The sequence below is a fragment of the Oreochromis niloticus genome, linkage group LG17, assembly GCF_001858045.2.
Source record: "Oreochromis niloticus isolate F11D_XX linkage group LG17, O_niloticus_UMD_NMBU, whole genome shotgun sequence".
In the NCBI taxonomy this organism is placed as follows: Eukaryota; Metazoa; Chordata; class Actinopteri; order Cichliformes; family Cichlidae; genus Oreochromis; species Oreochromis niloticus.
The window spans coordinates 25,527,064-25,554,534 of NC_031981.2; the positions used below are offsets into that span (position 1 = coordinate 25,527,064).

The 27,471-nt window shown below is 38.6% G+C and overlaps 2 protein-coding genes across 3 annotated transcripts; one reads left to right on the plus strand and one right to left on the minus strand.

Annotated features, from left to right (window-relative positions):
• Window positions 1–5,325: 5,325 nt before the first annotated feature.
• On the minus strand, window positions 5,326–9,673 carry LOC109195050 (uncharacterized). Its single transcript, XM_019346485.2, has 6 exons — window positions 9,149–9,673; window positions 7,972–8,801; window positions 7,551–7,735; window positions 7,136–7,288; window positions 6,899–6,988; window positions 5,326–6,036 (listed from the first exon to the last, which is right to left on the minus strand). The coding sequence occupies exons 2-6, from the start codon at window positions 8,783–8,785 to the stop codon at window positions 5,728–5,730; spliced, it is 1,551 nt and encodes a 516-aa protein (XP_019202030.1). The 5' UTR covers window positions 8,786–8,801; window positions 9,149–9,673; the 3' UTR covers window positions 5,326–5,727.
• Window positions 9,674–9,802: 129 nt separating this feature from the next.
• LOC102082087 (alanine aminotransferase 2) lies at window positions 9,803–19,418 on the plus strand. 2 transcript variants are annotated; one of them, XM_005468263.3, is made up of 11 exons: window positions 9,803–9,931; window positions 10,379–10,468; window positions 10,552–10,660; window positions 10,749–10,885; window positions 11,841–12,084; window positions 12,317–12,396; window positions 13,043–13,179; window positions 13,664–13,826; window positions 14,409–14,564; window positions 15,142–15,254; window positions 16,644–19,418. In XM_005468263.3, exons 1-11 carry the CDS (start codon window positions 9,833–9,835, stop codon window positions 16,729–16,731), a joined length of 1,416 nt encoding a protein of 471 aa, XP_005468320.1. In that variant the 5' UTR covers window positions 9,803–9,832; the 3' UTR covers window positions 16,732–19,418. The 2 variants fall into 2 exon arrangements, with proteins under 2 accessions (XP_005468320.1, XP_025755274.1); XM_025899489.1 differs by lacking the exon at window positions 10,379–10,468.
• The last annotated feature ends 8,053 nt before the right edge of the window (window positions 19,419–27,471 follow it).

Consider the following 27,471-nt stretch of genomic DNA (forward strand, 5'->3'; position numbering starts at 1 on the left):
AAAACAGTCAAGCATAACAGGATTTTGCATGCTTTTTGACTGAAAAGGAATGTAATTGTTGAATTTTTATAACACATACATGAACATGTGGTATATCTGAAAGATTACATGGACAGAATGAAGCATAATTAACCTTGTGTTGCAGATGGATCTCAAATGTTCTCTTGACTGAAGTCTGGTCCATTTTCAGTGTCTGCTTTACTGTATGATTGCATTTGTCTCTGCACATCAGGGATTCTCACATGAACTTTTACTGAGGGGAAAAAAGTTTATTTTCTCATCCTTCCAACACTCATCCTCCATCTTTGATCAGCTAATGTGTCTACGTTATCTTAACCATAGCTCGGTAGGTATCCAACAATTAGCACACAAGTACTGTCATGTTTTGTATGTGGCAAGCAGGAGATTGGATCCAAATACAGGACTTGCAGGACACAGAGGGATGAACTAAAGCTTTTATTTTGCTGTAAATAACTTACTACAAATACAAAAATAAAACTTGAAACTATAAAACTCAAACTGAAACACTACAAAATAAACCAGGAACTGACAACTAGGAATTAACTGGGAACGCGGAAGGAAGAAACACAGTATAGTGAAGGTACAACACAACAGCTAACAGGAAGAAACACAGGACTTAAATACAGAAGCAGGACAATGAGAGGATGGGAAACAGGATGTAAGATAGCTGGGATGAATCAGACCTAACGAGACAAGGGGAAGCAAAAGCAGACACACTGAGCACAGGACAGGGACTATCAAAATAAAACAGGAAACACGCGACAGGCACAGAGGCATGGATTTGACACTGAACAGAGGGAACACGGAGCACAGGGACAGGAGTAACAAACTGTGACATGAGCAGTGTTGGGTAAGTTACTTTAAATTAGTAACTTAGTTACATTACTAGTTACTTCCATCAAAAGTAACTCAGTTACTTCAAGTTACTCGTTACTTTCAAAGTAACTAGTTACTAGGGAAAGTAACTTTGGTTTTACTCAGACTTCTCTTGTTAATGTGTTGCTTCCGTAACTGGATACCCAGCAAGATTGTCAGTCTTCTAGCTTGCTTACTTGCCACAAGTGCACTGTGCCACCTACCAATAGAAAGGAAAAGATAATGTGCATACTTCCACGAGAGAAATCCCACGCCTGGACTGTTGTTGACCGCCGCCATGATTCTAGCCTGCTTTTTACATCCAACACAAAAACTGCAGTCGTGGTGCTTTTGATTGTACTCAGAACTCAGAAATTCTGCCTTCTGAATAGGAAGATGTAGGTAACACCAGACTGCAGATGAGCTGCATACAGAGCTGGACTGGGACAAAAAGTCGGCCCGGGCATTTTGACTAGAGACCGACAGCCATTATAGGAAAAATCATAAAGCCTTTGAATAAAAACAAACACTGTTGTGACAGTGATGTACACTGTCTTGATGGTATATATGTATCAATCTATCAATCGTTTGTTGTAAGACTCAGATAATTATTTATTAAAAGCGAGACATTTTAAATGAGAATAAGAAAGTATTTCTTTGTGCCCCCCTTTCCCTGTTAATGCCCTACCTGGCCCCCTGGCAACACTTTGCTAGACCCGCCCCTGCACAGTTACCAGCTGTCAGCTACTTAGAAAAGGATGCTGGTGTTATTTGTCTCTCAGAAACAGTTCATAACTTCCCTTCAACTCATCCATGTCACCTAAAAAGTTAACCTGTTTCTCCATCACCTGTTCAACTCTGATGATTCAGTAAGGACATCTCCTGGTTTCATCTGCATGTTTCCCTGTCACCAGATAACCAAACCGATATCATGACCAGCAGCTTTACAGCTGTGGCTCCAGCAAACATCAGCTGATACTAGAAATTAATATTAAATAAATTCTAACAACAGCTGATCAAGCTTAAACGTGCTGCTGTTGTTTAACGCGACATCCGCTGGTTTCCTCTTTCTGGCGTAAAGTGGGCGATAAACAAACAAGGGAGAAAAGCCGATCAGCTGATCATTGATCAGTTTCATGATTGAAGTAGAAACAGGAGAGGGAGGGGAAAGAATGAGAGAAGAAGAGGCAGCTGTGCAGCTTCAGCTTTGTGTCTTTTTCATTGTATCTGAAGTCCGGGACAAACTGTGTTCCTTTTCACCTCAATACGAAACGCATAATATTTTCTCTGAATACCAGACAATTCCGTTTTTTTACAGGACGGTTGGCAACTCTAATAATTAACCGTATGAATAAAATAAAGTTCAACATCAGTAACATAGCACCCACACAGCTGTATAGAAACTCCGTCATGCTAGCTAGCACGCAGTATGAAAAAGTCAGCATAACGAAAATAAACTCCACCTAAACTTGGTTTATATCTGACCCAGATAGACTGCAGGTCATAACTTCTTACCTGAAGTTCAGTTCACCTGACACTCGGACGGGCGGCCGCTTCGGGTCTCTCCTCTTACCTCCCCTTTCTCTCATCCACCTGTTGGCCTCCACCACTTGCTAATGTTACTGAATCTGTGGAAGCTCCGCGATAGCCACCACACGAAGTAACGAATAACGAGCCTATCTAAATCCCAGTAACGAGTAACGCGTTCCTGATTTTGGCATAATAACTAGTTACTGTGCTCGTTACCACAATAATAACGTAGTTACTGTAACGCGTTACTTAATAACGCATTAGTCCCAACACTGGACATGAGACACGACTGACTGAGGAACAAGAAAATAAACATGAAGACAGAACTAAACCTACAGTAAACACAAAACATAGAACAACTAGAGCTAGAACTACAGAACCATAAACCAAAAGACTAGCAATGATAAACCATGATGAAATCAAAGATTAATAACACTCGGTCACTGATCCAGGACCGTGACAGTTACATGCCAGCTAGCCCATCTGACCCAGGACCATCCTCTGTACCCTACAAACACTGATGCGGTTGAGTTTTCTGTCTTCCTTTAGATATGAAGTGATAGCAAAACTTTAATTTTTTTTCTTTCTTTTAAATCGCAATCCTTCAGTCAGAACATGGTATATCATCTGTAGATGATTACATGAAGGATGAATAAAAGATTTAGTGTTGCTGTATCTGATTATACTTTTGAACTTAAGGCCCATTATGTCACTCAGTAACAAGCAGTCAGTTTTATATTTAACCCCCAGACTGAGCTGCTTGTCACAAGGTTAAAATATTTCTTTTGTTCGTAAAATAGGAAAAGTCTTAAATGAACAAGTTCAAGTTCAAAGAATAGTAGACTTCTCTGGTGAACATTTATAAGCGAAAAACATTAACAGACTGCAGAAAAACTACAAAGGATTCAGATTTAAACATGTGCTGATATCCAAATATGTAAAATTCATTTTAAGATTTATGTATACAAACGCGTCACTTACCACAGTTCAAAAAGTCATATAGACATTTACAGATATTAAAAGCAGTTTAACCATTGAGGCACAAAAACGTCAGATATAATGAGATAACACTATAGCGTTACCACTGGCAGACTGTGATTAGTCTGGAGTGTACCAGTCAGCAGCAACTTTGAAGGAAAGGAGTGTAGCTGAACCTCAGATTCAGGAGGAACAACATGGTTTCTGTCCTGGCCATAGATCTTGATCACCTTGATTCAATAATGGACATTTGTTGCACACAGATGTTTTGCTTCGGCAGCAACTTAAAAAATTTAGATAAATCAACACAAGTTATCCATATTCAATCAACCTGTGCACTATGTGTTGCTACAATGTTAATGAAACATGTTTGGATGAAGTAATTTCAGCCCTTGGAATATTTGATCCTTCATAATTTTCTCACCTCAATCCAACACCATTCAGTAACTTTCAACCCAACACTACTTGGCCACGTAAATACTACATGTTATCTTCGTACACTCACAAAAATAATACATTGGATGAACGTAATTTTATCTTGCCACTTATATTCCATCTAAACAAATCATGTTATATTAATCCATCCTGATTGTGTTGTTTCAACACGATATATGTTAGTAAGTGTAACATAATATTAACATGAACATCCAATTAATGTGAATTTTAATTCAACCAACATTTTTGTACCAAGTTAGTCCAATTAAATTAATCTACATTCATGTTATATTGTTTAAACACTTTGGCACATCAAAAGCCAGTCTTGTTACATTAAGTAGCAAAATATTTGTTTGTTACACCAATGGTAATCTTGTTGAATCAACAAATGTAACTAATGTCTGTAGTACATGTTGTCTTCATATTACATAATGTCCCCCCCAAAATCCAACAGATGTACAACAGCTTCCAATCCATCAATCCCCTTATTGTCATTTGGGCTGCTGAGGGGGGTGGGGGGGGGGGGGGGGGGGGGTGGCATAACCCAGAGGTGATGGGGCAGGGTACATCCTAGACAGCTCACCAGTCTATCACATAGAGACAAGCAACTATTTGCACTGCATGACTTTTAACTGTAGAGGAAACCCATTGCACACTTCGCCAGATTTTCGTCCTTGACAGGTTAAAGCACAGTATATAGCAACAGCATACACATGGTGTGTTTATGGTCGTCTGCCTCTTATAAATCCAGTGATTTTGTGGTGTGGAATCTCGTGTGATCCTGTGAATGTCATGAGTGCAGGCAACTAACCACTCTTCCTAGATTGTATCATGTCATCTGAACGAGAACAAACAAAGTTGTTGAATTTCATGCAGATCCAACATGATTTAATTGCGTTCACCCAAGAAACATTACATTATTTTGTTCAATGACAAGCTAGACTTTTGTAAATGTAACAACCACCCAAATTCCCTTTTGTTGGGTGTATAACCAGTTGATATTATGTTCTAGTATCAAATACACATTTCTTTAATGGAAGCTGTTTAACAAATTGTATTGCTCCCTTCCACGATGGTTGCCAGTATCCACTAGTAACCTTTCAAAGCAAAATGTCTAAGTTCACTGCAGTGACAGAAGGTAAATTTGTAAACTGACATTACATCTTCACTGAAATATAAATCAGCAGTTAAGGATTGTCAGTTTTTCAGTGTTTTGTCAACTCAATGACAGCATAGGAATGAGACCTTATAGCTTTCTTTCCACACAGGTTACCATCTTGAAAGAGAACAATTCAAAACATCCTGCTTAAGATGTCAAGATTACATTTATAATTGTTAATGTCAAATTAACAATTATAAATGTAAATTATTTAACATAATGTTAGTAACCATCAACACTAAAATAAATTACTGGATTGGCAAACACCTTCCTATTAACATTATCATTAACATGATGCATTTTAGCACAATTACTAACAAAAGAAAATAAAAATATCACTTGCATGTCACAACCTTTATTGAAGAGCTACAGAAATAACAGTGATACAGTGAATGTCAAAAAGTCCAGCACTGATCATACTGCGACATCTTGGTTCAACACATGAAACCATCAAAGCAATCTTACACCAACTGAATTAAACCTAAAATGCTGTTTCACACAGCCATGATGGGACTACTTAGGCTGAACAACTACATTTCTTCACTTTTGAAAACAAATAAACCAAAATGTAAAAATGTGAAAACTTGTACAGAGAGCAAAAAGTAAAAGAAAAAAACAAAACAGGCCCTGTTCACATGGCAGTTACAAAGTACACAACAAAGATTTGTCTTGGAAATTGAACGTCCAAAATGTAGGAGAACCAGTGAGAGAGCTAAACACCTTGAGTGCACAGCAACAGTGAACATTGTTTACATGAGCAGTTTTGTCTTAAAGTTTTGTGCTTTTCTTGAGAGTTCAGTTGCATCCAATCCCATTACCACCTTCTGAATCACCTCAAAGGTGTAGCGGAGCTGTGATGGGTAACTCATGTTGACAGAGTAAAGCAGTCCGAAAAGCATGGCTACTGCAATGGCCACATTATCCAGGTCCTTAAGAACCACCACACCCTCGATGATGATGCCAACATCAAAAGAGTAATTGCCTGGTGTGTCTCTGGAGACATAGATGCCCACTGTTGTTTTCTCTATGGCACTCAGTGCAGTGGCCTCAGTCATGTCCTGGTTAAAGATAAAACATTTCTTTAAGCACAACTTGTATTTCACATGAAGGGCATTCAAGCTCTGCATTAGTTTTTTGTTAGACAGACACTGGCCCACCAGCAAGCCAGGTTAGGTCACTCAGAAGATTTTAGATGTTCTTTCAGCCTCACAGCTGGGCAAATTTTGTTCCTCAGACAAAAGCTGATGTAAAGATTGCTTTCTCCCCTTCATTTTTCTGGAAGTTGTTTGTATATTCCTGGATGATTTTCATGATAAACCTGGACTTGTTACACTCAAGGGCTGCATCCCAGTCCACATTCTGGCCTTTTCAGACAGCACAAATGAATGAATTCAAATTTTATTTGTAACATACACTGTACAATATATAGTGAACTGCTTGTGTCCAAGCTGCGTACAGGCTGCAGACGTGGCCATGCCATTCCACGGCTTGGTTTCAGCATGGGGGGGTCTAGCCACAACTCTTACTGGATACCGGGTGGGAATCAAACTTGTAGCACCCGCTCCAAGGGTGTGTACCCTTCCCACCAGAATCTTCCTTCTTTCACTAGAATCACAGGTTTGAGGTGTATCACACTAATGTGACCCCAATTGTAAGAGGAACAATACTTTTTTCACTTTGCGGGAGAGGTGTCATATGGATGTTTCTCAACTTTCATAATAGGGGGCTAAGGAGAACAAGTGGAATGTTTGGACCCCATATGTGACAAGTTTAACATTTTGTTTTAATCTCAGTATTGGAATCCCTCTGCCAAATTATTAAAGAGGACTACTGGGCCTGCCTAGTCCAAGGATAAATTTATGGTTAACTGAATACATTTTGAAATGTTGCAAAGCCACAATGTACTCATACAACACTCACCGTGTACTCCTGCATGAAGATGTCGGGATTTTCATTCAGATAGACGCATAGTCCTTTGATTAGGGACTCCCTACAAGCAACAATGTCATCCTTAAGAATCACAACAAAGAAAATAGAGATATGTGAACTCAAACTTTTCAGTAGCACAGAGGAAATGATGATGATCAAATGATGATCAAAGACAAAAACTCTTGAGTTTTCTTTTATCAGTCATCAAAAGCCATTAAAAATTCTTACTGTCATCATGGCAGCTATATCCTTTAGCTTTTTGCCCTGCTGCCCTGATCTCTTTGCAAACACTTTTAGCAGACTTTCAGAGAGATAGTCAAGCTGGGACAGAAACCTTGACTGCAAAGGCATGGTTGTGATGCGCTTGAACTCTGCATTTATCTGAAACGACATTAAATTATTGTCAATTCAATTCAGTTCACTTTTATTTATGTAGCGCCAAATCACAACAGCAGTTGCCTCAAGGCACTTTATATTCTACAGTAGATCGTACAATAATGGCAGGTACTGGGCATGATAAGTCATCTGGGCTATGCTGTGCACACATCCTAATGAATTCATTACCTTTACACATCAACACATATATGACACAACTAGTTAAGGGATTTTTCTATTGTTATTCTCCTTTCAGCACTTAGATTACCTCTGCTGGATGAAAAAGACCCGGCCATCTCTCTTGTAAATTGCAGATCATGGGAGCATCAAAAATGACTTCTTGTCTTCTCAGTGCAAATGTTCTGTTCATTTTACTCATAACTGTCTCTCTGTTGTTGCGCTTCTTCACATCTGAAAGGAGTTCGACCCTCATCTTCTCAAGGGACTGTTTACTTCAGGGGTCCCCAATCTCAGTCCACGAGGGCCGGTGTCCCTGCAGGTTTTAGATGTGTCCTTGATCCATCACAGCTGATTTAAATGGATAAATTACCTTCTCAACATGTGTTGAAGTTCTCCAGAGGCCTGGTAATGAGCTAATCATGTGATTCAGGTGTGTTGACCCAGGGTGAGATCTAAAACCTGCAGGGACACCGGCCCTCGTGGACTGAGATTGGGGACCCCTGGTTTACTTTCTCCAAATGGAAGAGAGGGGCAGTAATCCACTTCACCCCTCTTTGGTCGCTTAACATCAAAGGCAGGGGAACATTTCTCTGGTGGCTTATTTTTCAAGGAATTCACACATACTTCAGGACATCCTGCTTTCCAGAGATGTGTGCGGTAGTTTGCTAACTTGTATTTGAGGCTCATCTTCCATCCCGCATAGCCACTGGGTGAACCTTTTTCTTTCAAACATGGATGCTTCAGGATAAGGGCCTCTGCAACTTGGTCAAACTTACTGTCTGTGGGGTAGACTGTGTGCTTGACTACCTCCTGGATTAGACCCTGCAAAATGTCGGACTTAAGCTTTGGATCAGGGATCAGCAGCATACCATTTTCTTTAAATGCTACATGGGCCTTTGCAAGCTTAATTTCCACATCATATGTGAAACAGGGAATGCAAAACAAATCTGGCCATGAAGACCGTGATGATGTAGACTCTGGAGATGAAAGACTCACAGTGCTGTCATCACAAGTAGATGTGTCATCAGGAGCACTCGTTGATGGAAAAGAAAACCTGTCTTCACCTTGGTCTTGAGGTTGGCAGGATGTGTATACAATTTTGATTGTTGCTTTGTTTTGTATTTCTGCCATTGAAGTTAAGTTCACAAACTCATTGCCAAAAAGTGTGTCCATGAACTGTAGTCGGAAGGGTTCCATTATTTTGCACTGAGTCTTTATTTCAGCCTCCAGTTCAGTGACAGTTGAAGGCAGACCAGGAGAAACCATCACCCTCTGACTACTGTCTGGTCCAAGGATAACTCTCAGAATAGCTTGAGCTGTCATGGTCCTACTTCACTCTCTGTTGCGAAAGAATAGGAAAATGTCATTAGGATCACTTTTACAACAAACCTTATCTTTTACCGTTACAACCCTTAATACATTTAAGACAATGATAAGAAAATCTCACCACGGTGCAGTTAACACTGTTGAATAATGTAACTGAACAGTCAGTTTGCAAACTAATTAAAACATAGGACCAAAATATGTTTGCAGTGCCTCAGAGATAATTGTGACCAATTCTTTATTTAATGCAAAAATTACATCGTGACACACTAGACATTAAACTACATTTGGCTGTGATATGGGAAATATTCGTTCAGAAAATCAAACTACACCGACAAAAAGTAGTGGCAGGCAGCAACTTACCGAAATAAGTAGAGCTGGGCAGCTCAACTTGACTGGAATCTTCTTCTAGGGTTTATTGGCGGTTGGCAAACAGCAAAATGGTGCATTACCGCCACTAACTGGTGTGGAGTGAGGACCGAAATAACAAAAATAAAATAAAATAAAATTAAATTAAATATTCAAATTTTCCCAAACAAATGGGTCTGCCATACAAACCAAAGTACAGCCTGATAACTTTCACTTATAGAGCTCATGCGAAATAAATCAAACAACTCCAACTTCACTTTCATAATTTGACTGAAATGGCAACATTCCTCACCCCCGATCAAAACAACGCTAGATGAAATCTCGTGCGATATCGTGAGATTTGGCACTGCTTCATTATTGACTTACTTCAATTGAACGTGATATGAACAACTTAATGTACCCTCCCTGCAGATCATGTAGTTTCTACACTATTTAGTTACACCTGACTTTAAAACATGAGGCAGTTGAGTTAAATACACCCAAGATGATTACATAAATCCAAGAGCTGGCCACTCCCTTTTTTTCAGTGTATAAGGCGCTGAATAATCCGGCACCATCTTATCTTAAAGACCAGACTCATCAGGGGGCGGGTATTCTAAATAAAAAGTACCCGCCTCCTGAGTGTATTTCCAGGCCTCTCACTGGACCTTGATCAGTTAGACAGTCGAAGCAGGAGAGATGAGCACTGTGCAGGAAGTGAATTCCAGGGTGCGTGGGATCCGAGCCCCAGTGAACCTGCAGGGTCTAGCTGCATGCATCTCAGAGCAGATTGCACAGGTGAGTCAGCTGTAAAGTCGAGAAACACTATAAATTATGAGTGATTGTGTAGCAGTTTAGCACGGAGAAAGAGTACAGCAATATGGCCATACCTACTAACTGTCCAAATAAATTATTTATTATGTGTGGAATATAGACATATATATATATATATATATGTTCAACTTATTCAAAGAACAGTTACTTGAAATCACTGAAAGGCCAGCAATTCCTTGACCTCCACATCAAGGTGGGGTGTAAATTTTTAACCACAAGTATAAGTTATGGCTGTGTCATGTATGGTTAATATTGAATTCAGTCTCTTGGCTATAGTTTCACTTAGCCAAGGGAAAACCGAATGTCAAAGGGTTAAAAAGATAAGTACATGACTGGCAGATAGAATTTAGCTGTCACTAAATTTATTAAAAAAAACTGTCAGTATTGATAAACAGTGATGTATTTTTCCAGGGTGTAAAAAAACCCTTCAAGAGTGTGATTGATGTCAGCTCAGGTGATCCACACAAGGCAGGAATGCCGCCTATCTCATTTATTCGCCAGGTTGGTGTTTTATGTTTCATCTGTGCATTTTACCTGCACTTAGCTGTCAACCTGAGCCCATCACTTTCTGTTTGCTTTCTTAGGTTATGGCAGTGTGTCTGTACCCTGAGCTCCTAAAAGAAAAAAGCCTTCCTCTGGACGTCAGGCAGAGGGCACAGAAGCTTCTGGACATGTGTTCTGGAGGGAGTGTGGGTGAGAAAAACCAATTAAATCTGCAAGCAATGCACAAAGTATGTATAAATGCTTCTGCTGGCCAGTCTAATCACTTTGCCTGTGACAGGTTCATACTCCACAACCTCAATAGGTTTACCAGAAGTCCAGAAAAGCATTTCTGAATTTATCACAAGGCGAGACGGTGGGGTGCTTTCTCATCCAGAAGACATCATCTTAACTATTGGCTCACAGAAGGGTTTGTCGGTGTGTCACTTTATTTTGAACATTTTAATGAAGGTTTCTTTTTGTTTGCTTTTTAAAATAAAGCTACATATTTCTGCTTTGTACAGTATATTAGTTACGTAAGAAATGCTTAAAAATTGGCCAATTCTTGGAAAGGTGTTCCAACAGATGCAATCTGTGAGTGATGTGGTGTGTTTCTTAGCAAATCATTCTATATTCTCTGGACCCTGACAGTCCTGGGATTTGAGATGCAGGCCAACCATATTCCTTTAACTTTAACTAGTAATGACTTTATGATAGAAATGTAACCATTTGACAAAGCCAAGAAAAAGGAAAAGTAAAATGCAGTAAAAGTTAATGTACTTCTGCAACTTCTTCACTTAAGATGTTGCAGAAGCGAACAAATACAGGCTCTGAAATGTACTCAAAGTAAGTAAAAAGTAGCTACTTGAATGACAATTCTACCATCTATTTTTATGAATAGGTAACTGAACCAGCTGATATCTTAATATAAAAATATTATTAATATCAGCAGATGAGAATACAAATGTACTTAGCTTGGATCTGTTATCTAGGATACAAGCAGTGAATGAAAATTTTTAAAAAAAGCTATTTTGACTGATTTCTATTTCCTACACCAACAGTGTCTTTATCATAGTATATAATTGGTATAAAGGAGGACTTGAGTGAATGAGTCTAAGCTGTAATCAACTGTCTTCAGCTTAAATTAAAATTAATCTCTGCTATGCTTGATGTAACCCAACACTGACCATGAGCACCGCCGCCACTGTGTATCAGTCCCACACCGTTCCTTACGGTGAATTCACCACTTTGCTGCAACCACATCTGTTTATCATGCACAAAACTATCCACTATTTTCATCTGTTATTATTATTATTATTATTATTATTATTATTATTATTATTATTATTAATATCATTATTATAACAAAAACAACATCTGTTTTGCACTATAGGTGTTTTTGAACCTGCTTACCAGCGGAGAGGGCAAAACTCAGACAGGTGTGCTGACCCCCATGCCCTGTCCACATACTCTGCCCATGCTGCTGGACATGACTGGGCTGGCACTGGTTCCGTATCGTCTTTTTGAGGAACAAGGCTGGGCTGTAAACCTGGATGAGCTGCATAGAGCTTTAGAGGCAGGAAGAGTCCACTGTGAGCCCAAAGCCATATACATCAGCAACCCAGGAAATCCTACAGGTGAGCAGCCCATTGTTGGTACATCCTGCACAGCTTTTGATTTATTCTATATTCATGTAAACATTAAGAGGATCATCATCGTCCTTTTAAAACTATATTATGCTAAGAAGTCAATTGTCTTAAAGCCTAAGAGTTAAATAAAAACTCTATGTTTGCAAACTATGTTTGCACTGCACCTGTAGATTTGTGGTTAACAGAAGCTCATTCAATAATGTGGCTTTCCCCCCGCTAGGTTACGTGCAAGACAGAGAGACTATTGAGAAAGTGATTCGCTTTGCTGCTACCAACTGCCTCATCATACTGGCTGAAGAGGTGACCACAAGCAAAACTTTTATTCTCCCCTCAAAGAGAAAGATCAGTCTGGCTGTTTTTGTCTGCCTGTTTGTTAGCAGTCTAACCTCCACAGTTTTCAAAATATCATGTACAAAGTTTGTGTGATGGTAGCTACCAGTAACCGCTCGAGCTGACTTAATGTTTGTGAAAATCAAGTGAAAACCAAATATAAAAATCAGTAAAAAACTTTATATTACCCACAGTTTTTTATAGATTGTCTTTTATAGATTCACTTTCATTGCTAGCATCCAAGGTTGACTTCAAGAAACCATGTTAAGTAATATGTTAAGTTATATAAAAGGGCATGGAGAGAGCTATACAACACTTTTTACTTTCACAATGATGCTATAATGTTTCAGAAAATCACACATAAGCAAATTCTACTCCAACCATATGGGTAAAGATAATAAAATACACCATTTTAGTATGTAATCCTTCAAGATCATAGTTCCAAGGTCAGACAGCAGTGGGCTGTTATAAAAGCAGGCTGATGTCAGCTCGTTGTAATAAAAATATCATAAAACCTCATTGTTTTGGTATAGCCCTTGCCCTTTCCAGGAGTTGTGCAGGTTTTCAGTCTCAAACAAGTTCACTTTTTCTTTTGATGTTCACTTGTACTGTCTAGGTGCACCAGGGCAGTGTGTATGGCCAGGACAAAGAATTTATTTCCTACAAGAAAGTGCTGTCTGAGATGGGTAAAACTTATGCTGAGACAATGGAGCTGGTGTCTTTCCATTCAATATCCACAGCCTACATAGGAGAGTGAGTGTCATGCTATGCCCAATGTCTAACCTCAACATGTGTTAGTCACTGTCCCTGTTATCCCAATGTCCTTATTAGTTAGCTCTAGTTTGCAGATATCTATGTACTTGTACAGTTTATGGATGCAACTTTCTAACCAAGCCTGCTACTGTTATCTGATAAATGAACACTCATGTCTAAATATGATCACTTTTGCCTTCAAATATAATAACTCTAAAATGGACTTTTTCTTAAAGCTTCAGAGCATAAAAGTGGGTGGCATCTCAGTAGGGTCCATTTTTAATATACAGATCAACTGAAAGTTTATTCTGTCACTCATCCTAGTCAGTCACTGGAATGAGTTCTAGAAGCATTTTCTCTCCCTCTGAAAATGCAACGTCCAGATCAATACAATCAACCTATTGGAATTTCCTTTCCTGAATGATTGAGCATTCATCAGTGTTAATCAACGCTATGCATTAAACTCTGCATTTGCTTTGTTTAGGTGTGGTCTGAGAGGAGGGTATATGGAGGTAGTCAACATTGACCCAGCAGTGAAAAAGTGTTTAAATTTCACTCCCAGTGCTCCAGTGTTACCACAGCTGGCACTGGAACTTAGTCTTAATCCACCTAGACCTGAAGATTCTTCCTATAACTCATACACACAGGTAAGGGGACTATCCTATGGTAATGTCTCTATTTAATCAAAAAGGATCTCTGGCAAATTCATTGTTTTAAAGTGTAACCATGGAGACAAAACTATTATTATGTGGGAAAAATGAAATAAGGAGCTTAAAAAGAATTAACACATTCACAGAACTAAAGGGAAATGCAGAGAAATTAGATTTGCTGTTGGTTTATCATCATAAGCCACAGTATTCACATTACATGCTGTCACGGTATGTTTAGCAAATGCTTTATAAGGTACACCGACTCAGCTGTTTATTAATGCAAATATCTAATCAGCCAAACACATAACTCAACTCAATGCCTGTAGGCATGCAAACATCCTAATAACACTTGAGCTGTTAAACCTGCAGGGTGGTTGTTCCTTTCCCTGATATACTCTGTCAGGTGAATCCAAAGTCTTGTGAATGTTTACAGCATTGGTGCAGTGTTAGCATGACTCAGTGAGCCATAGCATCCACGAGGATATGAAATACAATATGTTGAATAAAACTGCAATTGAGTAATTGAGTGTTTTCTAAGGTACTCCCCAGCTTACAGTAACGTTTGTTTTATTCTTAAAGGAGATTCATCATATTGAGGATACTCTTTCCCAGAATGCTAAACGAGCACTTGAGTTTCTGAATAGAGTGGAAGGGATGAGCTGTCAGCCATCAATGGCAGGACCCTTTCTTTATCCCCGGGTACACTTGCCACCTCACATGGTAGAGGAGGCCAAGGTGAGATTTCAAAGATAAAAATATGGATGTTATTCTCATTGTGTGACTGCTTTTTTTAAATGCGATTTCAGGGGACTTTACATTCCTACTCTTTTAAATTTCAGGGGTAAATTTTCATCCGATATGTTTTTACAGCTTTGCTTTTCAGATTAAAATAATGTAAAACTAAAAACCCACTGTAGTTTGTATTAGCTTATAAACTACCCCACATCACATCAAATTACATTTCCAAGTTTGGGAGCATTAATGCACGCTGAAGAAAAAAAGATCTTTTTTCACTTGGATCTCACCCAAGTCACTTCTTCTGTCACTTGGGTGAATGAAAGAATCAATTTAGTGGGAGAAGCATTTTTGCATCTCCCACAACTTGGATGAGCTACATTTATAATCTACCAAAAGTCAGGATTTCAGTCAGGAAAAGTTAGGATTTTTCAAGTGTTCCCTTCATTTTTTGAGCAGTACATACAAGTAAAAAATTGAATAGTTAACATTAAAAATCCAGTATTTAATTGCTCGCATTTGTATGTAACAGCAAAAATCATAAATTGATACAATGCTTTACTGTCTTTAATTTCAGAGGTTGGGAGTGAAGGCGGACGTGCTTTACTGTCAGAGGTTGCTGGAAGAAGAGGGTATTTGTGTGGGAGCAGGTTGTGAGAATGGACAGGAAGATAAAAACTATCACATCAGGTAAGATTTTATTTTATGTTTCTAGTCAGATCTTTGATTAGTCCGTAGTCCCCTAAACCTGTGATTTTGTGAAATTGTGAAAACATGTAGAGAATGATTTGTAGACAAAATAAACAGTTTGCTGATGCTATTGTGCTAACCATTATCTCACTAACATTTTTACTTGGGTCTTTTTTGATCGCCAATTGCTTAATTTTATTGGAATTGCATTCTCATTCCTACCACATTATTTAAAGAGCTTTTTCAAAGACAAACTGTATGTAAAAGATGGAGTTAACCCACGAACTGTCACTCTTCGGTTTCTGAAGCCTCAATGTTAACATTCAAGTCCCTAACTGTGTTGTTTTTTTAAGCCAGAAGTTGGAAGGTGGAGAGTTGTTAACTAATGCTAGCCCGGTTGGTTAGCAAGGTGCATTAATGAACTGCACAGTGAACAGAGATTCATCTGAAACGTGTTTGATGTGTTGATAATTTTTTTTTTCCTTTCGATGCCTTGTACATGTCATTAAACCTAATAAAATAAATGCTTCATTTGAACAAAAAAAAAAAAAAAAAAAAAAAAAAAAAAAAATGAACTGCACAGGAACAACACAAAGACATAGATATCTACTAATAAATAATAAAATAAATCAGTTTCACAGATCTTTCTGTGAAGCCATGCTTACTGGCTAACACTTTAGTACAGATTAAAGTGTTATATGAATGTGTGTGAATGGGGAAACACGTCTTGTAGTAAAAAAGTGCTTTGAGTGCTCAGTTAGAGCAAGTGCAAGAAATGCTATTTAAGTACTAGTCTATTCCACTAATCAGATACTAATAATTAGGTTCTAATAACAATAACAATCTGGATCCTTTATTTGTATCTTTATGTAATGTAGGGCTCTATTTAGTTTTGCTGTATATCTTTAAATTGGTAAAATCGAGCAAATGTGCAATATTCCAAAGGTCAAATGCTTGGTGGTCTAAACCAGCGGTCCCCAACCTTTTTTGCGCCACGGACCGGTTTATGCCCGACAATATTTTCACGGACCGGCAATGAGGTGTCGCGGATGAATACAACAAAATAAAACTAGTGCCGGTACCGAAAAAAAGAAGATTTATTCATAACACACTTGAAAAGACCCAGGAAAACCTAGTTAACGATAAAAACGATAACAAAATAACGTTGAAAACCGATAAAAACCCTGAAAACCATACATTTCACACCTGAGCCTCAACTCTCGCAGCCCGGTACCAAACGACACACGGACCGGTCCGAGGCCCGGGGGCTGGGGACCGCTGGTCTAAACACAATGTAAGTAGTTTTCATGTGACTGTTCTTTTTCAAGGTAGTATATGTTAATGTTGTGTTCGGTATGTTTGGTGTGTTTCTTTTTCCTTCTCTCTCAGGCTGTGTATTATGACTCCTCCTTCCACTCTGGAGGAGATCTTGGCACGACTTCGTTCTTTCCACCATCACCTGCTGGAAAAACTGTAGTTACATAAAATCAACTGTGAATGCTACTGCATAAATATAGATTTCTTTAAGCCTTAATCTATCATTTCAACCAGATTATGCACTGATACTGTGCACCAGCAGTTTAGCCACTCTCCCTTTCACACCTTTCCCTAGCAAGCAAAAGCTCCCTGACGCAGTCCCAGGAGGAACCACAGATCTCTTGAGGGTTATGTCAGTGGGGCATTTGGGATAAAAATAAATGTTAAAAAATTTTTCTAAATCAAATATATGGCAAATCCTTGTGATTAAGGGAGTCGTTGAAAGCAGCCCCACCACCCTGCAGTAGCTGATTTGGGTTAATTACATTGACGTTAAACTGTTGGGAATTAAAACACCAAGTTTCTAATAGTCTGAACAAACCATGTGAATTAATTTCATGAACATCATGAAAACCATTGTAATGCAAAGAGGGACTATTAAAAGCTAAATGTATTCCAACTAACACTGTGCATGTCAATAGTTTAACTTTTCATATTCAATTTTCTGGTTTCAGGGTTCACTTTTTAAAAAATATATAATTACTTGTCAATATGAAAATGACACTTAATTGGCTGTTTTTCAGCTTTAAAGAAGTGATTAGTTTACAGCAAAAGGAGAATTTTAGTGATCACTGAAGTTTGTGTAAAAGTAAAGATTCCCAAAATGTTTTGAAATAGAATATTATGTTTATAAATAGCTGCTAGTCTGGTGTGGAGATGCCATGGAAGCAGGACAGATCTGGACATAAGCGAAAGCATGAGTGATAAGTAAGTGTTGGCAGTGAACTGGTTGGTGCTGTCTTCCAGGATGGGCTAAAGTTTAGTTTAGTTTAGTTTAACCTTAACTAAACTAAACTACACTACACTGTAGTTTAGTTTAAAACGCATAATAGCATAATGCAATAGCAATAGAGAAACATGACTTGAAGTAAAAAAAGTGCCACACCATGAATTTTGCTCTATACCAGAAAATCCTGAAGAACTGTGTGGCCAAAAGTTCGTGCTCTGAAGCTCAAGCACACGGCTTAGGAAGCAGGTCAATGATCTGAACCACAACAGCAAACTTCCCACTGAATGGCTAAAACAACAAAACAAAGGTCTTGGAGTGGTCTAGTCACAATCTGGACTTGAATCTGATTGAGAGGATTTGGCATGACCTTAAACAGGCCATTCATGCTCGAAAACGCTCCATTGTGGTTAAATTAAAACAATTCTTCAATGAGTGGGCCAAAATTCCTCCACAGCCATGTGAAAGACTCATTACTGGTTATCACACTTAATTGCAGTTCTTTGTGCCAAGGATGGCACTGGCAATTACTTTTTCACACATGGCCAGTTAGGTTTGGATAGCTTTTTTCCCTGAATAAATTAAATCATCATCAACCATCAACATAAAAAACTACATTTTGTACTTATTCGTGTCATTTTTGTGACAAAATTGCAAAAAATGAAGAAAAGAAGGGGACAAGTACTTTTTCACAACAAGTCACTACTCGATCTTTGTGTCCCACCTTAAACTAAACTTCAATTATTAATATTTTTTCAAACTCAAATCACCACTGTTACAAAAAACAGATTAACAAACAACACACATGTCCCGGTGTAAAGTTCAGAGGTAACTAGATGGATTTATATTGGATTACCCTCTGCTCACTGGGAGCCTCAAACTCCCAAACTTTCCTTTGTGTCATTTAGATCGAGGAAGTTTGTAGTTTCATCGCGGTAGGACAGGACTCCTCTGTGTCTGAGATGGCAATGGGGAGGAGTCTGAAAGGAAGAATGATGGAGAGCACCAATTTAAACCATGCAAAGGAGAGGCTAATTGGCTCAAAGAAGGCAAGCGAGAAGATGATTGGACGAGAGTAATGACATCAGTATTTAGATTGACAGTGTGAGAAAGCAGTAGTCATGTAAGGTTTGTAACTAAATCATCCAAGCTTAGTCCTGATTTTTTTTTCTTTTTCCCTTTTTCCATTTGAGCCTTCAATGTTGTGTGACAGCTTTCTTTTTAAGACCAGTCTTCCTGTCCACTGTCAACACAAAGTTTGATCAACATGATGCAAGCTGTACCTAACAAACAGGGTTTAAATGCACAGCAAATGTAGAAGTTCATTAAAGCTGAAACATTTCAGTGAAGTGAAAACGATCTGGGAACATTATTTCTCTATTCACAATTACATGTTGTACTTGCAGTATAACAGGCAAAGGTTTTGATTTCTTGCATACTATCAAATGCACACCTATGTGTCACAGGTTACAGCTACTTCAGGAATTCTTCAAACGTATTCACTTCACTGTACCATTTGATTGTGTTGGAGATTTCATTTTGAAATGATAACATCTTAAACTTTATCATTACTTTTCAGTCACTTACCCAAGTGTTTATTTGTTAATTTATACTTTTTAATGTTTTTTTTCTACATGTGTGTTTTCATAAAAATCTTTTTGGGAAAATTGCTCCAAACAATGTGATGATTTCTGTTTTGTTCAAGATAACTATAAAAACCAAATATATTTGATAAATTCAATCTAAAGGACATCATTACAAGAAAAACTGAAAAAATGACTCCTGGTCACCACCAGGAGTCATTGTCAGCTTTTGCTTTAAATATGCTACTTTGCCTGTAGGTGGTTGGTTGCTGCTGCTGCTCAGCAGGAGCAACAAAATAAACAGTTACTTGGAGGAGAGTGGTTGGTCTGTGCTTTCAGCTCTGTTTTATCTGTCTGTGTATTGTCAGTGTCCTCTCTTCATATCAGTTATAAATGTATTTTCCTCCACATGTGAAAAGTGTAGGTTGAAATCATGTTAATATCCATTTAAAGGCTGAAAGAGAAAGGGAAATATCAGAAATCTTAAAATGTATTTCTAAGTTGCAAATGAACTAAATTTGGGTAAGACATGAAGACAATGATAACACGCACTGACTCACAGGCTGGAACACACTGCTACAATTCCTGAGCTATCTGTTTTCATCCTACATGGTCTTTGGCTCTATTATCATAACAGCTGGAGGACACATCGTGCAAGCAAGCTTCTGAACAGCCTGTGCATTTCTGTTGCTTGTTTGTTAGTAGGCGTATGTTAAAACTGCAATCACATTTTGTGATCATTCTTAATTTGTAAGATTACCAAATTTGAACCTCTCTCACTACATGACACTGAACCACCGTTTTGGAGCTGTGACCAAAGATACTATAATTCTTCAATGTGTTTTCATCCTGTTTTGTCAGATTGTTCATACAGCACATCCATGATGCTCCAGCTCCCTAGATGCAGTAATGCAATGATCCCATGGATCTACAAAGTCAGTGTTTGAAATTTGCAGGGAGTCTAATTTATTCCCTTGAATACAACTTTGGTTGTTAGGCAGGCCAAAATCCCACAGTGTACCAGGCTTTCCACCTAAGGACTGAATTTTATTTTCAGTGATTGTTTTCAGAGTTTCAGTCTACAAATATTTCTTAAAGCCATGACAGAAAAATGTAGTTTACTGAACAATTTCTGATCTCTGTTATCATATTAACAATCTCTTGGTGGTGGTAGAGAGAAAGAACTCCAGCCACACACACCTACCATTGCATTTTGGCCATTCACATTCACTTCATTTGCTCTGCACTACCTGACTCACTGGGCCCTCTACAATTTGCATACCACCAAAAACAGGTCCACTGCTGACGCCATAGCCCTGACACTACATACTGTCCTCTCACACCTGGAGAAGAGAGACACGTATGTGAGAATGCTGTTTGTCGATTACAGCTCAGCATTCAATACCATCGTTCCCTCGAAGCTGGACAGGAAACTGCAGGATCTAGGACTGAGCAGCTCCCTCTGTAGCTGAATCCTTAACCTCCTGTCTGACAGATTCCAAGTGGTCAGACTGGGCAGCATCACCTCATACCCCATCATAATAAACACTGGTACCCCACAGGGGTGTGTACTGAGCCCTCTCCTATACTTACTCTACACCTACGACTGCATGGCCACAAGCAACTCCAACATCATTGTGAAGTATGCAGACGACACTACAGTGGTGGGTCTTATCACCAAAGGTGATGAGACGGCCTACAGGGAGGAGGTCAGCACCCTGACATACTGGTGTCGAGACAACCATCTTACCCTCAACATCACAAAGACAATAGAGTTGATAGTGGACTTCTGGAGGTGCAGAGAAGCACACACCCCCATCACCATCAACGGCGCTGCTGTGGAGAGAGTGAGCAGCTTCCGTTTCCTAGGTGTACATCTGGCCGAGGATCTCACGTGGTCAGTACACATAAACAATACAGACCTTCTACCGCTATGCCATTGAGAGCATCCTCACTGGATGCATCACCACCTGGTATGGCAACAGCACCGCTTACAACCGCAAAGCTCTCCAGAGAGTGGTGTGGTGTGCCGAAAGGATAATTGGAAGTGAGCTTCCGTCCCTCCAGGACATCTACAGGAAGCGGTGCCTGAGGAAAGGCGCGGTGAAATGCCCAGGAACAGCATCCGAGATCTCTGTATATATATATATATAAAACATGATGACCTAACTACTGACACACACACAGACACAGACACACACACACACACACACACACACACACACACACACACACAAACACACACACACACACACACACACACACACACACACACACACACACACACACACATTTAGGTGAGTATATGAGAAACACTGATGTCACATGCATTTTACAGACACATGTAATGAATTACACTTGACTGCAAAAGAATAAAGTGAAAAATAGCAATGGGAGCTGGCTTTGTTTCCATCCGGAGGGACTCCTCCAGCTTTTTTCTGCCTGGAGTTCAGCCCAGTGAGTGAATAACTGAGCTTCAGATCACAGGCCATTGGCTGGCTGCTCATTACTGAACGATGCATTAAATTCTCAGTTGTAAATAATGTGATGACTGCTGTGCAGGTCTCCACAGTTACCCAAATGAACTGGCAGCCATCTTTCTTTATTTTCTCTGCTTCATGTCTCTCTTTACCACCCAGTCTATTCTTTCACAAGGACCATTTATTGTCCCGGTTCAGTTTTGCACATGCTATGTAATTATTCCACTCCAGTTGCTCAGGGGAGAGAAGAGAGAGGGCTCATTCCTCAAAAGTAAAGCCCCACAACCCTCCTCAAATCCTGCACCCTCCATCTAGCCTCCATCACCCAGGGAAACCACAGAATGGCTTCACAGAAATTCAGAGTCTTCAGCTTTACTGGAAAGAAAAAACAAGGTGAGAAATTAAACATTCATCATGTTTAGTTCTATTCACACATAGATCTCACAATTAAAAACCAAAAGAAGGATATCAGTGTACATTTGTTTTCTATTTTATAATGGTATTACACTGAATACACTGCAAGCCATTTTTACCCAAAACTGAATGATTACCCAGTAGTTTCTCACCTTAGTGTGGTGCTTTGTAGAGTAATGGCAACTATGGACATGTAAAAAGATCTAGGGAATTAAGCTAATTGTCTTTCTTGCTCAGAGTTGAAGAATATCAAGACAAATACAACTCATATGTACAGTTCACACAGAAATACACCTCTTGCCTTATGCATGCAAACTGAAACATAAAGAATACAATTTGCGAACTGTTCCTCTAATATGGCTGAAAATATAACAGTAAAAGTCTCCACATACTAAGATCCTGACTTACACACATGTAATTACATACAAATGTTTAGATCAACTGTTTTAGATGCAAAAAACTAAAGTCAACTGAAGATAAACAATTAACTGTATATATATGGAAACTGTAATAATTCAAAAAAATCTATTTTTTATAGAGAAGTATGTATTTTTTCAGCACTTTCACAACAGGAAAGAACATATATCTGTAGCACCACAGAATCAATAACTGAATTGATTACCTAATGAATGCTTTTTAATTAATACACATCTGCGTTTAACTGAATTTTTTATAAAGAGATCAATATTGTTGTCCTGAAGGGCCACTTCAGACCCTTTGGTTTATGAGATTTTCCAGAGATTTTATTGACAGACGATTACTAAAAATAGGTTATTTTTTTCTTTTTTGTTTAAGCCCTAATTACTGTGACAACCACCAAAGAGCTTTTGTTGTTAACTTCAGACTTCTTGTGTTTGTGCCAAGGTTGCTATGAAACCCAGGCATCATTTGGATGCCACTTTTAATTTTTCCTTACGTGTTTTCTCCGGTTTCTCAAATGCAATTAGATCCTTGTATTAATCCAATCTCCACCACCAATTGTCTGTTTGTCTGGCCATCTGCCGCCTGTTCAGCCTGTCTGCCTGCATTTCCATTGCAGACATGATAGCAGTAACACACATACAGTGCAGCACATCTGATGCACCTGACTGTAAACGCAATATACAAACAGAAGGTGACAAGAGTAAGCATGCAGGCCCAAACTAAATCTGCTCGAAGTGGAGGCGTGTTCATTCCACAAGGAGTTACAGCAGGAGCTCACAAGCTGTTGTGATGATTGCAAAACAGATCTGATGAGATGAACTGCTTGCTTTCATTCTCCTCATTTCTCTAGTCTCACATGTATTTTTTTTCCTTTCTTTGAACTCTGTTTGTCATCATGGATTACTATTATTATGATAATAACTAATGATAGCTAATTAAAAACGTAATGATGAAGATCGATAGATATACCCCCAATCTTTTAAATTTTAATTAAGTACATGTAAAGAAGTGTTTGTCCTTAAAATGAAGACTGCCTTCTAAATCTGTATATGGGATGTAAAAAGCCCTTTAGTAGCCCTTTTCTGACATCGATTAATGCTTTGGTCAGGATGGACGGATGGCTGAAATAGATCTCAAAATTTACCAAGGGGACTATTATTAATTTATTACGAATAAAGAGTGGTAACTTTTAACCAAGAATCCTTCCCTAACATTAACACATAGCAAACATAAAAAACAAATGTCTTTACTGGTAAAAATGAGTGAGGTGATCTGACATCAGGAGCTTTATGATGCACATGCATTTGTTGAGTCTTCCAGGTGTTGATTATATGAACAATTACCAGCTATGATACAAAACTATATAGGAGGTAGAGCAGGTCATCTACTAATCGGAAGGTTTGTAAACCCTGGCTACTCCAATCTGCATGCAAAATATCCTTGGGCAAGATACTAACCCCAAGTTGCTCTCATTTGTCACAGTAAAGGGTGCTTGTGTGAATAAGGCCAGTTGTATAAAAGACTTTGAATGCTCAGGTAGAGCAGAAAGTGCTATATAAGAAACAATTAGTATTTAACAAAACACTCTTAAAACAAACATCACATCTGTAGTGCTCTTTCTCTGCACTGAGCTGTTCTGCTGCTCGCTGATCACCTCTCTTCTTAAGAAAGCTTCAACAACTCCTTCCCATAGCTTCATGTTATGGCTCATCAGCTTTATCCCTTTGTAGTTACTTCAGCTCTGCACATCACCGATGTTCTTGAATATTGATACCAGTAAACATCTTCTTCATTCCTCAGGCATCCTCTCACTCTCCAAGATTGTGGTTAAAAAGTCCACTGCCCTCTCTCCTTGATAGCTCCATACCTACTGTGCACAGGTATGTCATCTGGACCAACAGCCTTTCCTCTCTCCATCCTCTTCATATCTGCCCTCACTTCCTTACAGATCCTCTGCACTTTCTGATTTAATAACTATCCTCTGTCTATTCTCCTTGCTCTTTCATTTTCTTCATTCCTCAGCTCTTCAAAGTACTCCTTCCACTTTCTCAACGCACTCAATTATTTTTATATTTTGCAGAATAAGTTACACATGGCTTATTGGAGAGAAAAGTCCAATGTGGGTAATGATAACAAGTCTACAGTCTTCAGAGACTCATGATCACTAGTGCCTTTATCATCCATCATTAGAGAGGCGGATGTGAACGCTGGCGCCACAGAGCAGACACATTTCACACACATGCACTGAAAACACACAAAAGTGACCTCTTGAAAGCCCTCCTTTGTTTATTTTCCTGAACGTGTGAACATGTAATGAGTGGGCCGAGGATGTGAAACACCAAACATAATGTAATGCATGTGTTTGGTTTGTATGGTGGTCTTATTATGTGTGTGTGTGAACACAGTCACAGGCATGTTGATTGGCAACATTCATAAGATATAAGGTAAATATTCTTTTTTAAAACCAATTACATACTTATACTTATTTTAACATCTTCTTACAAAAATGTCCACTTAACATTGATAGTCAACAGTGTATATTCTCTATATATTTATCAATAAAATATATCTTTACTGGTTAAGATAATGTGTTTATTTTTATTTTCACAGCCTGTGTTGAAATAGATTTTATTAGCAGTACTGATGCTTTGTGACTCACTTTTTATTGGCCTTTTTGGATGTAATTTATTTCTATGATCCTATAACTCAGCTCTTGCAGTAAGATTGTTGGAAAGATGTTACAATCCATGCAAAATCATTTCATGACCATTCTGCAGTAGCTGCTGCACTGATTAACTCTGTCATTGTGTAACACTGTACAATACCACCAGGTTTAATATCAAGAAGATAATTACCAGGAAACATCAGCAGGAATATCAGGCTGCACTAATGTTAGGGAAAAAAAATCTGTTAATGATTTTTTATTTAGTAATGTATTTAAATTGTATGCATATGTTTCTGTTGTGGTTTCTGTGGGCGCTTCACTGGGTCATGAAATGTAGTTTCCCCCTTAAACATCATTTTAGATAACACAGTGATATTTCAGTTCAGTTTTTTTATATAGCGCCAAATCACAACAACAGTTGCCTCAAGGCATTTTATATTGTAAAGACCATAGAAAAATAGAGAGGAAACCCTAACAATCAAACAACAACCTTTCAGCAAAAGGAAAAACTCCCTTTTTAACCCCTGTGTGTGAAGAGGACTCTCAATTTATGTGAACAAATTGGAGTCTTTTACATAGATATGATTCAAACCACTGCAGCGCTGTACCTTACTTACCTACCGCATGCTCCATTCTCTGTAATTAAAATATGGTCAGCAGTACTCAACGCTGCACTGAGGTCTAGTAGGAGAAGCACAGATAAGAGTCCACTATCTGAGGACATAAGAAGAGCATTTGTAATCTTCACTAAATCTGTTTCTGTATGTGATGAGCTAATTACACCTGTTTAAGACAGTAAGATGTTTGAAAGTGTTTGAGCTCATGTTGAGATTGTGGATGTTCACAGCTCACAGCTTCTGAGAAGCGATCCTTGACACAGTGTTGCCATGGATGCCTTCTTTGAGGGCTCTGCTCCATGTCTTTGCATACATTATTTATTACACATAATGCTTTTATTTAGGGTACATGTTTTATTACTGTACAAATGTCTATTTGTATGTATATTTGTCTGTCATCAAAAAATGTAATGTGCAAAATAGAGAATCTACATTTCCTGGCTCTATCTTCTTTTAATGTTTTAGCCGTAGCTGTTGAATACCAGCAAGCGATGTAAGGTATTTACTGGAAGAGTAAGAGATACCAGCTGGTGAGACTCCAGGGGGATTTGGCAGGTACAAGATATACAGGGATGAGTGACATTGAATAAGCAGGTCGGGGTCAGGGGTTAGACAGTTAGCATGTTGTTCACATTTCCTGCAGGTATACTTAATCCTGTCAGAACAAAGAAAGGGAATACATGTGGAGATGGCGCAATGCTGAGAACTAAAATTCTTTCTGAGGTGCTGGAATTTTTCTGGTTGGTCAATCTCTCCACACCAGAACTCAAATGACTTGATACTTAGATAGTTAATACAATTTTTTGACTATAGCTACAATGTATGCTAAGAGAATGGGCTCATTTAGGGAATCTGCAGATGATGGTGAGGACAGTGATGCAGAGGCAGACACACTGAAGAGGAGTGTTTTTAAAAATCTTTCATAACTTTGGTGTTTTAATGCTTCAGGAGTTGTGCTGGTGGTTCAGTTGGTAATTCAGATTATAAAAAGATAATGACCTCTAATATGAATGTCATCATTGACCTTAAATGACACTAAAATTTTCTTTTTTTAGTGACTTTTAAGATCAAAATTCAAAATTGTAATTTTAAAACCTATGCTGTAAATACAGTGAAACAAGAACAGATCAGTTAAATTTCTAATTGTAATATGATCTTCTTTGAAACCTCCTTATGTTATATATGCTATTTTATCATTTTTCCTTGATGTGGACTGCAAGGTTCCTTTCTTTCATTTACATTTATTACCAGTGTACTTTCTCCCCTGTTAACACCTTTAATAAAGGTACATAATAATTCGAAGCTACCTGAAGTCATTGATCTAATGCTTTGACTTGCACAATTAGCAAAGAGCCTCAGAGGTCTGCAGCACCCAGCTTTCTATTACTATAAGTAGCCACTCTGCGTTTGTCATCAGCTTGTGTGGCATTTCTTCTGAGTGAAGTAGTGTCTCTTTCACACAATGTCTCCCTGGAGATGTTTTAGGCTTGATCCATTTCCATTCCTTTACTTTGCCAGCCTGGAGCCTGGAGACTGGAGACAGGCTATTGTTGCTGCTGCTGTGATGCATGTGTCTGTGTGTGTGTGTGAATAAAAGACTGGGGGTGGCTGGGTGAGACTGTGGCTGTTGTGGTTGAAAAATTATCCTCCTCAGGGCTCAGTTTTTGTTGTGTTTAGTGCGTCATAGTGACATTGTGTGATACTGGAAATGATCTGTAGAATATACACAGCTTAGAAAGTGGTTATTACAAATGCGTAAAACAGAAACCAGG

Excerpts from the sequence above, each read along its gene's own strand:
- LOC109195050 (XM_019346485.2), bottom strand. The coding sequence starts at position 8,785 with ATGACAGCTCAAGCTATTCTGAGAGTTATCCTTGGACCAGACAGTAGT. Across the intron at positions 7,289-7,550 it reads GTCTTTTTCATCCAGCAGAG|ATAAATGCAGAGTTCAAGCG; the intron begins GTAATCTAAGTG and ends ATGTCGTTTCAG. Across the intron at positions 6,037-6,898 it reads TCTTCATGCAGGAGTACACG|GACATGACTGAGGCCACTGC; the intron begins GTGAGTGTTGTA and ends ATCTTTAACCAG.
- LOC102082087 (XM_005468263.3), top strand. The coding sequence starts at position 9,833 with ATGAGCACTGTGCAGGAAGTGAATTCCAGGGTGCGTGGGATCCGAGCC. Across the intron at positions 9,932-10,378 it reads TCTCAGAGCAGATTGCACAG|GGTGTAAAAAAACCCTTCAA; the intron begins GTGAGTCAGCTG and ends GTATTTTTCCAG. Across the intron at positions 13,827-14,408 it reads CCTATAACTCATACACACAG|GAGATTCATCATATTGAGGA; the intron begins GTAAGGGGACTA and ends TTATTCTTAAAG.